Here is a 14686-nt window from a genome sequence, read left to right as displayed (position 1 = left end):
AGGCGGGGTTTGCATTCCGCACAAACGCGGCAGGCTCTGGCCATCGTTCGGACCTCCTCAATGGAGTAGGGTAAGTTGCGAGACTTGATGAAGTGATTCAATCGGGTGATTCCTGGGTGGCAGAGTGCGTCGTGGAGACTTTGGAGCTTGTCAGTACTAAGGCTGGCACATACCCCTCGAGATAGGGCATTGGGTGGCTCGTTGAGTGCTCCTGGCCTGTACATAATATCGTAGTCATAAGTGGACAGTTCTACCCGCCATCTTAGGATCTTGTCATTTTTTATCTTGCCTCTCTGCTTCGTGTTAAACATGAAGGCCGCAGACCGCTGGTCAGTGAGGAGTGTGAAACGTTTGCCGGCGAGATAATGTCTCCAATGTCTGACCGCCTCGATAATTGCTTGTGCTTCCTTCTCAACGGAAGAATGCCTGACTTCAGGACCCTGTAGTGTACGGGAAAAGAAGGCTACCAGTCTCCCGGCCTGGTTGAGGGTTGCAGCCAACGCGAAATCAGAAGCATCGCTCTCTACCTGGAAGGGTATCCTCTCATCTACAGCACATACCACGGCCTTTTCAATGTCCCGTTTGATGTTGGTGAATGCCTCCTTCGCTTCTACTGATAGAGGGAAGGACGTCGACTTGATAAGGGCTCGGGCTTTGTCCGAATAGTTGGCCACCCACTGAGCATAATAAGAGAAGAATCCCAGACACCTTCTTAAGGCCTTAAGGTTATGTGGCAGTGGTAGTTCTTTAAGCGGGCGTAATCGTTCAGGGTCTGGCCCGATTACCCCATTCTCTACCACACAGCCGAGAATACACAGACGAGTAGTGTTGAAAGTACATTTGTGCTCGTTATAGGTCAGGTTTAGCTTTTGGGCAGTCTCTAGAAATTTAGCGAGATTCCGGTCATGCTCCTGTTGGTCGCGTCCACAGATAGTAACATTGTCCAGGTACGGAAATGTTGCCTCCAACGCATTCTCATCTACCATACGGTCCATTTCCCGTTGGAAAACGGAAACTCCATTTGTGACCCCGAAGGGTACCCTAAGGAATTGGTACAGGCGTCCATTTGCTTCAAAAGCCGTATAAGGACGGTCGTCTACTTTTATGGGGAGCTGGTGATAGGCAGACTTTAAGTCAATAGTGGAAAACACACGATACTGGGCAATCTGGTTCACCATCTCGGAGATGCGAGGCAAGGGATAAGCGTCTAGTTGCGTATATATGTTGATGGTCTGGCTGTAGTCGACCACGAGCCGTTTCTTTTCGTTAGTTTTAACCACCACTACCTGAGCACGCCACGGGCTATTACTATTTTCGATGATACCCTCCCGCTGTAGCCTTCCTACTTCTTCTTTTATAAATTTTTTATCTTCCGAACTGTACCGTCGACGTTTGGTCGCAATAGGTCTACAGTTTGGGGCGAGGTTCGCAAACCGGGATGGCGGGCTTATCTTTAAAGTGGAGAGGCCGCAAACTGTGAGCGGGAGCTGGGATCCGCCATATGCAAGTGTGACGCTCTCGTGGTGGCACTGGAAATCTAGGCCTAGAATTAATTTCACGCAGAGCTGCGGCAACACAAGGAGTTTAAAATCTTTATACTCTGTGCCCTTAACAGTCAGTGTTACTTTACAGAAACCGATTACCTCCGAAGTGAGGGACTTAGATGCCATCGCAATTTTGCTCCGGGTAGGGTACACCTTTAGAGAGGACGGTTTGATGAGGCTAGGGTGAATAAAACTCTCAGTACTCCCGCAATCGATTAAACACTTCGTCGGGTGTCCGTTTACCTTAACGTCCATCATAGACTTTGATAGTGGATGCGGTCTGGACTGGTCAACCGTGACTGAGGCTATCGTAGATCCGTAGGCGGCCGCTGAGACGGTATCAAATTCTGGGACCACGTGTAGGGCCGCGGAGACTGTATCAGGTACGGGATTCCCCTTACATACCTTGCTGAAATGTCCCCGTTTCTTGCACTTGAAACATGTGGCGTCTCTCGCAGGACATCGGTGTCTGGGGTGCTTGAGCTGGCCGCAGAAGTAGCATCTTGGTCCGCGGGACACCGCTGCAGTGGTGGGGCTGGGTGGAGACTCCCGTGGTGTAGGGCTGGTCTGAGGCCCAGGCGGAGAGGATGGCGCCTCCTCGATCGGCGCGCACGAGGCTGAGAGGGCCGCATGGCCTGACGCATAGGTCTCGGAGTTCTTCTGCGCCACATCCAGCGATCGAGCTGTAGCCACGGCCGTCTTTAGATCCAGAGTGTCCCTTTCAAGCAACCTCTGCCTAATGTAATTCGATCGAAGGCCCGATATAAACGAATCGCGAACCGCTTCTTCCTGGTACAAAATGGCCATCACGGCCTTGTAGTTGCAGTCCTTCGCCAGGGCCTTTAGATTCTGTAGAAAATCATCCAGCGATTCCTCCAGTAGTTGCCTGCGGGTAGCCAAGAGATGCCTGGCATACACCTCGTTAACAGGCTTCAGGTATTGGGCCTTGAGAGTCGCGAGTGCATCCTCGTATGTAGAAGCGTCCTCGATTAGCGAGTAAGTCCGATGACTTACTAGGTTAGTCAGTAGGCCCAGTTTGTTGGCCCCATCATCGAGCGATGCAATGAAATGTTCGAAACACCGGCGCCAATGTGCGAATTTCTTCGATGCGTCCGCCGAATGTGGATCACTGTCTAGACACTCCGGCTTCAGGAGTCTGTCCATCCCTGGAAGTAATAAGCTATTAAAATTGATATACCTTAAATAGCTACAGAGACTGGTAGTTATAACTCAAACAGTTGGCTTTTAGTAGCTTAGAACTGGACAGAACAGAACACACATGTTAGCCTTCTGACCAGCTTCTCAGAAGTGAACTAGGAGGCGGAGCCAGGGGCGAAGTAACAGATCAGGACAATCAATGGCACAGCAGAGTGGTATACAGTACATCAGCATTCCTGGCCAACCAAGAAAACAGCAGGGTTACAATAGATTACAATAGGAAACTATACACAGGTAGAATAAGGTATATACTTATAAGACCTATTTCACCACACCTCTCATCCCAGGAATCAATCTACGGACACATTCCCATGAGGGGGGAAAGGAAGAGCATCCAAAGCTAGAGCTCCCTGGATGACTAAAGATATAGAGGTTAAAATGAGACAGAAAAAGGAGACTTATGACAGTTGTGAGGTTAATAATACAGTAGAGAACCAAGCTGACTAAAGAAAGTACAGAGGAGATCTAAAAAGGGAATGAAAGGGGCAAAGAGAGAGTATGAGAATACATCAGTGTCTAACATAAAAGGGAACCCAAAAGTCTTTCATAAACACATGAACAGTAAAAGGGTAGTCAAAGGATTAGGGACCAAAAAGGAGATGATCTTGTGGAGGCTGAGGGCATGGCTGAGGTACTAAATGAGTACTTTCACTAGCGAAGATGATGCTGCCAATGTAGCAGTAAAGGAGGAGGCAGTAGCAATATTGAATAGGATAAAAATAGATAAAGAGGAAATACTTAAAAGGTTGGCAGTCCTCAAAGTAGAAAGGTTACCCAGTCTGGATGGGATGCATCTTAGGTTACTGAGGGAAGTAAGGGTGGAAATTGCAGAGGCTCTGGCCCCAATCTTCAAATTCATTAGATATAGGAGTGGTGGCAGAGGACTGGATGATTGCAAATGTTACGCACTTGTTCAAAAATATTGCGAAGGATAAAGCCGGCAACTACAGATTAGTCAGCCTAACGTCGGCGGTGGGGAAAATGTTAGAAACAATGGGCTAAATGTTGAACTTTCCAACCCTCCCGGAGCGGGGTGATGGCGGTAGACCGCGGGAAACCCGGAAGCCCAACAGATAGATGTGGGGTCCAAGGGGGGTGGGTCCGATCCCCGACCTCAGGTGGGGGAAGTTCAATCCTCGGGAGTGGGGTGGTCCGGTCCCCGACCCCGGGGGAGGAGTTTGATCACTGACCCAGGGGTGGAGGCGGGTGATGGATGGTGTTTGTACGGGGTGGGCTGCTGGTGGGGGAGCTTTGGGGGCCGCAAGGAAGCACTCCAGCTCCTCCCGGCCCACAAGGATTGCTCCCCGAGGCTGTGCTTGCCTCGCTGCAGCTACTGGGAATCCCGAGCTCCAGGATCCTCAGCCGGCCGCAGTAAAACCTGCACAGCAGGTTAAGGCAGAGGCTTGAGGGCCTCATTATCATATTTAAAATGCCAACCTGCCTCCTGGCAGCGGGTTGGCTGCCCGCCCCCTGTCCCGACTGAGTAACAGTTGAAAGTGGGTGGGTTGGAGGCTAGTTGGGGTAGGGGTTTAGATTTTTTAAACTTTAACTTCCCCCTGCCTCCAACCCACCTGGTTTTTTTCATGTTAAAATCCCCCCCCCCCCCCACAAAATCCAGGACAAAATTAATTGTCATTTGGAAAAGTCTGGGCTAATAAATGAAGGTCAGCACAGATTTGTTAAAGGCAAATCATGTTTGACTAATTTAATCGAGTTCTTTGATGAAGCAACGGAGAGGGTTGATGAGGGTAATGCAGTTGATGTGTATTTAGAATTTCAAAAGACGTTTGACGAAGTACCACATAATAGAGTTGTTAGCAAAATTAAAGCCCGTGGGATTAAAGGGACAGTGGCAGTATGGATACAAATTTGGCTAAGGGACAGAAAGCAGAGAGTACGTGGCGAATGGATGTTTTTCAGACTGGAGGGAATTATACAATGGTGTTCCCAAGGGTCGGTATTAGGATCAGTGTTCTTTTTTATATATATTAATGACCTGGACTTGGGTATACAGGGCATAAACTCAAAGTTTGCAGATGATACAACACTTGGAAATGTAGTAAACAATGAGGAGGACAGTAACAGACTTCAGGAGGACATAGCCTGTTAAAATGGACAGATACATGGCAAATGAAATTTAACACAAGGAAGTATTGTGGTAAGGAAGTATGACGTGATACATTTTGATAGGAAGAATGAGGAGAGGCAATATAAACTAAATGGTACAATTTCAAAGGAGTTGCAGGAAGAGAGGGACCTGGAGGTGTATGTACACAAGTCTTTGAAGGTGGCAGGACAAGTTGAGAATGCTGTTGAAAAAAGCAGGTGGGATCCTTGGCTTTATTAATAGATAAATAGAGTACAAAAGCAAGGAAGTTATGATAAACCTTTATAAAACACTGGTTAGAGCTCAGCTATACTTTTGTGTTCAATTCTGGGCACCACACTTTAGGATGGATGTCAAGGCATTGGAGAGGGTGCAGAAAATATTTACTAGAATGGTACCAGGGATGAGGGGCTTCAGTTATGTGGAGAGACTGGAGAAGCTGGGGTTCTACTTAGAGCAGAGAAGGTTAAGAGGAGATTTGATAGAATGTTTAAAATCATGAATGGTTTTGATAGAGTAAATAAGGAGAAACTGTTTCCAGTGGCAGCAGAGGAAACAGATTGGCAAAAGAACCAGAGGCGAAATGAGAAAACACTTTTTTACACAGCGAGTCGTTGGGACCTGGAATGCACTAGTGGTGGAAGCAGATTCAATACTAACTTTCAAAAGAGAATTCGATAAATGCTTGAAGGGGAAAAAAATACTGGGCTGTGGGGAAAGAGCAGGGATTAATTGGATAGCTCTACCAAAGGGCTGACACAGGCACGATGGGCCGAGTGGCCTCCTTCTGTGCTGTATCATTCTATGATTGTAAAGTATTAAACACTCCATGACATTTTTCCCCAAGATATAGCACTGTATTGTGTACAGTATTGTATAGTGTGAATGATTTGTGCATGTCCTGATGTTCCAGTGATTAATTTTTCTAATATTCACACCTGATTCCCAGATCCGCATTCTCTTCAAGCAAAGTTCTACGTTGGGAGTGCAGCCTTGCTAAATTAAATCTCTAATGAATGCATTTTTAGGTACATTAATAAAATAAACCACCAGGTAATCGGACTTCAATTAAAACAAAATATTCCCTCCCTGATAATTCTTTTCATTTAACATAAAGAAAGTCTATCTATTTAAATTGAGTTAGGAACATAAGAAATAGGAGCAGGAGTAGACCATATGGCCCCTTGAGCCTGCTCCGCCATTCAATAAGATCATGGCTGAACTTTTATATCAACCACTATCTCTGCAGCCACCTCTTCTAAAACTGTAGGATGATGGCCATCCCATCGGGTCCAGGGGATTTGTCGGCTTTTACTCCCTTTAATTTCTCAGTACTTTTGCTTTACTAATATTAATTACTTTAAGTTCCTCACTCTCATTAGACCCTTGGATCCCCACAACTTGCAGTATGTTCTTTGTGACATCTACCGTGAAGACAGAAACAAAATATTTTATAACATCTCTGCCATTTCCTTATTCCCCCGTTATAATTTCTCCTCTAAGGGATCCACATTTACTTTCGCTAATCTCTTCCTTTTTACATACACTTGTAAAAGCTCTTACAGTCTGTTTTCATATTTCTTGCTAATTAACTCTCATTCTATTTTCTCCCTCTTTATCACTGTCTTGGTCATCCTTTGTTGATTTTTAAAACCCTCCCAATCCTCAGGCTTACTACTCTCTTTTTAGCAACATTGTAAGCCTCTTAATCTAATAATGGCCCAGAAATTCGGGTCGGGGGCTTCCCGCGGGTGCAAGCCCCCGACCTGCACTTACCTTGCGCGCTGGCCGTTGAGCTGTGGGCCCCCGTGGAATTCCGATCCTGGGCCTCCTCCAACTGCTGGCGCGCAGTGCTTGCGTATCCCAGGGGCGCAGTTAGTTTGATGCGTCCCCTGGGATCACGTGGGCCATGGAGAGCCAATGGTAGCAGGGAATGCTTCATTCATAAGTTTGACAGGAAGGGCTGTCAAACTTATAAATACTATAAGCCCTAAAACATCACTAAATCTTCAAATAAATTTAAAAAAAACATCACATTTTTAAAATAAACTATAAATTACATGAAATAACTATTTTAAACAATAATTTAAATTTTTGAAAAAAATAATTTTATTTTCTAACGGGGCTAAAAATAAACTTATCTTTCTTTAAAATATTTAAAAATAATAAACCTGTGGAAAAAATGTTTTAATTTTAATTAATTCACCACTTACCTTGTAAAAAGCAGGCCTTGCGACTTCTGGAGAATTACCTTCCCGGGAAAACCTGCAAAAAATACGTAAGTTCGATGCGCACGCGCAGCCTCTCCTGCGCATGCGTTCGACCTCTGAACCCCTTCTTTCAGGGGAACAGAAGTGCCGTTTTCCCGCGCATGCGCAGTGCATGCAGGAAACTGGCACTTCCATTGGGCTTGCGGGTGAGTACCCCGTGTTTACTCACCCGTGGAGACCCGAATTTCTGGGCACTATCTTTAACTTCCCCACGGGTGTACTACTTTTCCAGTGGAGTTTTTATTCCTCAAGGGAATTAATATTCATTGAGAATTATGAATTATTTCTTTAAATATTTGCCATTGCTTATATACCATCATATCTTTTAACCTAATTTCCAAATCTACCTCAGCCAACTTGCCTTTCATACCTCCTTAACTGGCTTTGTTTTCATTTAAGATCCCTAGTTTTGGACTTAACTAAATTACTCTCAAACTTAATGGGGCAGAAATTCGGATCGGGGGCTTGCCGCGCGTGCAAGCCCCCGATCTGCACTTACCCGACGCGCCTGCCGTTCACCTCCCAGGGACGCCTGGAATTCCTTTTTGAAAGAGAAGAATCCCGGGCAGCGCCTGACGTCACGCCGCCCAGGAGTGCAGCCAGCGCGAAGCCTGGAGCGCGCAGTGCAAGTGAGACACGCCCCTTGAGGTCTCAGTTTAATAGGACACGCCCCCAATGTTTCTCACAAGCTGCAAAGCATTTTTACATGCAGAACAGCATTTCAAATAGGTTTTTGGTATTTTTATGAAGCTTTTGGTAACTTTTATAAACTTTTAAAAACGTTTACATTATTTTGAAGAATCTGAAGTAGTTTTAAACAGAATTAAAGCAATTTAAAGACTTTTAAAAGCCCTGAAAGAATTTTTTTCATTCCATTTATTTATTTAGCAACATCGCCGTCATACGTGTCTTCACACTGTTCCCTTTGGGGAACTGTATGAAGTGGTGGAAGGATTTATGGCCGTGATTAACGCTCCTTCCGTGACCGTAACCATCTTTGTACCAGCCATTAGGGTGGTTAGTCCTATGGCGGGAGGGTTTTACGGGCTCCCACAAGCTATACGAGGAGGGGGGGCCACCCACACCCACGGACGCAAATATCCCACTGGATGTCAACCCAGAATTTAGAGCCGGAGCTCCGACTCCACTTGCCGGGACTGTCTGGAGCGGGGTTCGAAACCCTACCCCGTCTGGCCCAGCGGCGGGGATCCCACCGCTACGCCAAAGGCCCACTCCGATTAGCAACGTGAAATGGCTGGAATGAGCACAATTCACAGCATTAAAAGAACTCACAATTGAACTGATGATGTCCTTAGCAATCTCCTCAACGAGGTGGAGGCGCAGCGCCTGCTCATCATTGGTAATGAGAAGTCCAAGGCGCCGCAAAAAGGACAGATGATAGCTTGGTCTTTCAAGTGGCAGCATAGGGCTCCAGTCACGGGGAGGGAAAAGGCGCAGGAAACGTATGGGTGTCACCTTTTGCGCGGAGTGGGCCTTTTGCGTAGCGGTAAGCATCCCCGCCGCTGGGCCAGAAGGAGTAGGGTTTCGAACCCCGCTCCAGACAGTCCCGGCAAGTGGAGTCGGAGCTCCAACTATAAATTCTGGGTGGACATCCAGCGGGATACTTGCGTCCACGGGTGTGGGTGGGCCCCCCCCCCCTCAGATGGGTTGTGGGAGCCCGTAAAACCCTCACGCCATAGGACTAACCACCCTAATGGCTGGTATGAAGATGGTTATGGTCACGGAAGGAGCATTAACGTGGCCAGAAATCCTTCCACCACTTCATACAGTTCCTGAAAGGGAACAGTGTGAGGATACGTACGACGATGACCTCTTGCGCAATGCACCTCCTTGGACCCTCAGTCGCAGATGCGAGGGGGCAAATCGTGCAATTGTTAAATTTTTCATTTTATTGACATGTAAAATGTTGGCCCAGTAATCCCATTCCAAACGCGTGAGTACGGTCGGGGTACTCGCGTCTGGCCGGAGGAAATGCCGGTTTTCAGCATGCACAGCGCATGCGGGGAAAACCGGCATTTCCTGTCCTCTGAACGAAGGGGTTCAGAGGCAGAACGCGTGCAACTGCACAGGCAGCGCGTGCGCAGTAACATTCGCCGGTTTCATTCATGCTTTCAGTGAGGTTAAGTCCTTACAACTTACACATGAAAAAAGCATGAGTACAGTTGCTCCAGAGGCTGCGGAGGAAGATATATTTTATCGTGGAGCTTCAGAAAGGCAATATTTTTGTTTGGGAAAGGGAGGAAAGTTATTTTAAGAAATGCTGAGGTAAGTTTTAAAGTTTATTTTTTGTTTTTTAAAACGGGTTTTCAGTACTGTAGGTAGAAGGAGCAATTGTGGCTATGTGAATTGAATTTGCTGTGTTTATTAAATGTGAAAATGACTCCAACATTTTTAAGAAAGAAACTTTTCATCAGTAATATATTCTTTTAAGTAATTATGTATGTATGTCTGTATATATTCCTTTGCGTATATGTATGTATGTATATATTCCTTTACTTATGTGTATGAATGTATGTATTTAATTATGACTTTCAGAGAAAGTAACTTATTGGAAAATCATAATTAAATACATACATTCATACACATAAGTAAAGGAATATATACATGCATACATATACGTAAAGGAATATATACGGACATACATACATAATTACTTAAAAGAATATATTACTGATGAAAAGTTTCTTTCTTAAAAATGTTGGAAATGTTACATTACTCATTTTAGAACAGTCATTTTCACATTTAATAAACACAGCAAATTCAATTCACACAGCCACAATTGCTCCTTCTACCTACAGTACTGAAAACCCGTTTAAAAAAAAAAAATTAAACTTTAAAACTTACCTCAGCATTTCTTAAAATAACTTTCCTCCCTTTCCCAAACAAAAATATTGCCTTTCAGAAGCTCCACGATAAAATATATCTTCCTCCGCAGCCTCTGGAGCAACTTCACACATGCTTTTTTCATGTGTAAGTTGTAAGGACTTAACCTCACTGAATCCATGAATGAAATCGACGAAGTTCACTGCGCACGCGCTGCCTGTGCAGTCGCACGCACTGTGCCTCTGAACCCCTTCGTTCAGAGGACAGGAAATGCCGGTTTTCCCCGCATGCGCTGTGCATGCTGAAAACCGGCATTTCCTCTGGCCAGACGCGTGAGTACCCCGACCGTACTCACGCATTTGGAACGGAATTACTGGGCCACTATGAAATTCTGTCAAATTATGATCACTCTTCCCCAGAGGAACCTTTGATATAAGATTACTAAATTACCCTGTCTAAGTTCTCAATACTAGATCTAAAATAGCCTGTTCCCTAGTTGGTTCCTCAACATATTGTTCTAGAAAACAGTCTTGAATGCATTCCATGAACTTGTCCTCCAAGCTACTTTTGTCAGTTTGGTTTGTCCAGTCTATATGAAGATTAAAGTCCCCCAGGATTATTACATTAACCTTGTTACATTAATTGGTGGGACAGAGTGGTGCATTGGGTTAAACAATGGTCTTTTACCACTGGTGTTTGGGTCTAATCTAACGCAAAGTATTAGAATGAAAGTGTCCTCTGTGGGCAGTAAGATAAATGTAAAATGGGTTTGAAGAGCCTCAATGCAGTTGCTAGTTAACATGGCTCCACAGTACAAAACTAATTTGGCACAAATTGGCAATCACTCAGAGATCATACGAAGCTTGATGTGGGCAATAGAAAAATGCCTAACTGGTACAGTAGGATGTGTTCTTCTGTATATGTTGACTAAGGCAATCATGAGGGGTCTGGACAGAGTCGATAGAGAGAAACTGTTCCCATTTGCAGAATGGTCGAGAACCAGAGTACACAGATTTAAGGTGATTGGCAAAAGAACCAAAGGCAACATGAGGAAAAACTTTTATACGCAGCGAGTGGTTAGGATCTGGGATGCACTGCCTGAAAGGGTGGTGGTGGCAACTCAATCGTGGCTTTCTAAAGGGAATTGGATTCGTTCTTGAAGGAAAAAAATTTGCAGGGCTACGGGGAAAGGATGGGGGAGTGGGACTAGCTGAAGTGCTTTTGCAGAGAGCTGGCATGGGCTGAATGGCCTCCTTCTGTGCTGTAACCATTCTACGATTCGTTAGGACAGCGGGAAGTTTACTTCTCATTCAACCGTGGACACCTGATTTGGTATGCTAGATGCCTAAAGTAAAAAATATTTTACTCTGCAGCACTAACATGCTTCAATTTGATGACCATAAAATTCAATAAAAAATGTTTATTGATTCAAATTTAAATGTAACATTGTTTGATCAACAGGAAATGCTCGCAAGACCATTGGCTCTCAGAAGCTGCTGTTCAAGGAAAGAGGAATGCTGAGGACTCTGTCTCTGACGAAGAACCACCATGCAAAAAATCTCTTGTGTGTGCTAGCAAAGGAAGAAAATACCCCAGGTCAGTATCCTGTACACATAGTAATTATGATATGAATATCTTGTGTATAAAATGCCCAATACAAGATTGCTGTTCTTGTTAACTACAGTATTATTACTGAGTACAAGAATCGGTGTAACCTGTGAAAATCTCAACCATGATAGGGTACATGCCTGTGTAATCTTACATTTTTAGATATATCCTTCAAATATGTACATATTGAATGGTACCTAATTGTTATTTAATCTAATATAGGATGACCTTTATCCTACTTTAAAATACACTCCAGCACACATGCCTGCAGCATACAACAGCATCTGCTGTGATTTTGCTGACTGTATGCTGACTTTGTTGGATTTTAGAGGTCTATAGATGTTCATAAAATGTGCTTTGTAAACAAAATCATAAATAATAAATGTAATGATACGTGCCTATTAGCAGTTTTTGATTTTGTTTTAATGAATTAACTTCTATGGCAATTCCACATTCTAAGTAAAACACATCACTGTGCCACTATCATACGTTCCATAGAATTAACAACTGAAAGTCATTTGAAATTAAGAAGTTGGAAGAATTACTGGGGGGGTGGGGGTGGTGAGGGGTGGTATTCATTTAGAAACTGAACTGTACCTCTGTGCCATAGCCTAGTATTAAGCATATAAGTCGTCAATTGATAAAAGGCAGAATTAACATTTCATTATGTGAACTAATGGCCCAGAAATTCGGGTCGGGGGCTTCCCGCGGGTGTAAGCCCCTGACCTGCACTTGCCTTGCGCGCCGGCTGTTGAGCTCTGGGCCCCCGTGGAATTCCGATCCGGGGCCTGGCCCAGCTGCCGGCGCGCAGTGCTTGCGTATCCCAGGGGCGCAGTTAGTTCGATGCGTCCCCTGGGATCACATGGGCCATGGGGAGCCAATCGGAGCAGGGAATGCTCCATTCATAAGTCTGACAGGAAGTGCTGTCAAGACTTATAAATACTACGGCCCCAAAATAGCACTAAATCTTCAAATAATTTTTTTTTTAATCACATTTTTTAAATAAACTATAAATTACATGAAATAACTATTTTAAACAATAATTAAAATTTTTGAAAAAAATAATTTTATTTTCTAACGGGGCTAAAAATAAACTTACCTTGCTTTAAAGTATTTAAAAATAATAACCTGTGGAAAAAATGTTTTAATAATTAATTCACTACTTATCTTGAAAAAAGCAGGCCTTACGCCTGCTTTTTACATTTCTAACTTCTGCAGGCTTACCCTCACGGGAAAACCTGTATAAAAAAAAAAACGAAGTTCGATGCGCACGCGCAGCCTCTCCCGTGCACGCGTTCGACCTCTGAACCCCTTTGTTCAGAGGAACGGAAGTGCCGGTTTCCCGCGCATGCGCAGTGCATGCAGGAAACCGGCACTCCCATTGGGCCTACGGGTGAGTACCCCGTGCGTACTCACCCGTGGAGACCCGAATTTCTGGGCCAATGTCATAATATGCTGGGACCTTGTATACAGATAAATAAATGTATCTTCATTCCAGCATCCTCCACCTTTCATTGAGGAACACAGTACTTTTAAGATGTTTTGATGATGCTGGGATGGCACCCACATGATTCTTGATTATTTACTCTACGAAGTTTAATGACTAAGTTTGCGGCTCAAATTAAAATTTAAAAAGTGCCTAAAATATGAGACAAATCTCATTCACCTGCAGTGCTCTTCAAATTATCTGAACCTTGTGATTGTATAAATGGGAAACAAGTTAAAAGTACTTGATGCTGTGTTGATTTAGTTGATAAAATAGATCCAATTAGTCCTGATTTGACTTGTGTCACTTTCACAGACATCATTTTGAACCTCTCTAATATTTAATTCTGTCAACTAATGAGTTAGGTTACCAGTAAATGTAATCAGTGAAGGTTTGAAACCCACAAATTATGGGTGGGTCTGGCTACTTATTTACTATATGAAAAATACTCAATAGGTGAAACTGGTCAGATTATATTTCATCATAAATAGTAATATTTATTATACACTTTTTCAAAGTTGTTTAGTGAGACATATGTGTAGTCGGTGTAAAAATGTAGAATGTAGTAAACCCTGGTGAATACAAGTATTGAAACACATACACCGATCTTACCTGTGCCATTTCCCTGCCAGTGCTATAAAGAGCATGGGGGGAATTTCAACCTAAAAAAAAAACTGGGGTGGGGGTAGTTAAATTGTTAAAAATCAGATTCTCGACCGGAACCCACTTCCAACCCACCCACCTCTGATTTGGACGGGGGCGGGTGACCAACCCGCTCCCAGGAGGCGGGATGTCAATGTCAATATTATAATGAGGCTGGAAGCCTTTTTTTTTAACCTCCATTTTGTTTTTAACTGCATGTGGACAGGTTTTACACAATTTGTAAAACCTGGCAGTTAAAGCAAGGCGGGGACTGCTAGATCCAGGAGGTAAGTGCCTTTATACCTACCTCCAGGATCCAGGGTCCCTACCTAACCCCCCTCCCTCCCCAAGTCGGAGACCTCCTCACGAGGCCTCTGATTGCCTTCCTGGACTCACCCACTTCCCACCCCCACCGATGATGCTGAGGCTGGCCACGATTCTCCATTGGCTGGCCATGATCTTCCCTTCACCACCCTGATCGCCTAGTGCTGCAGGCCTACCAGCCTGCAGCCAGCCAGCCTCTCAATCTCGCTGGCTTTAACGGCAGGGCCTGATTTGCATGCGTGGCCTCGGTTTCCCGTCCCCACCGTTAAAGTTTGCGAGGCCTGCAGGAAACCCGGCCTCCCGGGTTTCCCGACCGTCTCGGACCACCCCCAACCCGCCCTCCTTCTTAAAATCCAGCCCCATGTCTCAGTTCCAGTTAGGACTACTCAGAAAAAGAATTGACTGAGTTCCAATTATTATTGGCTGATAATGTAACTTAAAGGTGTTTCATTATCATCTGAGCAATGAGAAAAATTCTGAAAGCTGGATAGTAATTTATAACATACAAGTCTTGTTTCTGGTGCTTTATTCTACAATAACAGAATTTTTTTTTTAAAGCATAACTGATTGAGGCACTTAGTCAAATTATCATCAATTCTGTGGCATTAGTGTAGGTTAGTACTGGATTGGCCATAATCTTGTT

General features: G+C 44.4%; 1 protein-coding gene across 1 annotated transcript in view; it reads left to right on the top strand.

The window, feature by feature from the left end:
* l3mbtl3 (L3MBTL histone methyl-lysine binding protein 3) overlaps positions 1-14686 on the top strand; it is a 236328-nt gene that overhangs the window by 154302 nt on the left and 67340 nt on the right. Inside the window, exon 18 of the mRNA XM_085997143.1 lies at positions 11445-11579. Within this exon, the coding sequence (XP_085853269.1) occupies positions 11445-11579 (135 nt within the window). The remainder of the gene's footprint in view (positions 1-11444; positions 11580-14686) is intronic.

This window comes from Somniosus microcephalus, chromosome 9 (assembly GCF_052327205.1).
Source record: "Somniosus microcephalus isolate GS21.2 chromosome 9, FLI_Smic_1.0, whole genome shotgun sequence".
NCBI classification, from domain to species: Eukaryota; Metazoa; Chordata; class Chondrichthyes; order Squaliformes; family Somniosidae; genus Somniosus; species Somniosus microcephalus.
The sequence above is the reverse complement of the archived record's forward strand: the minus strand, read 5'-3'. Positions and strand labels throughout refer to the sequence as shown.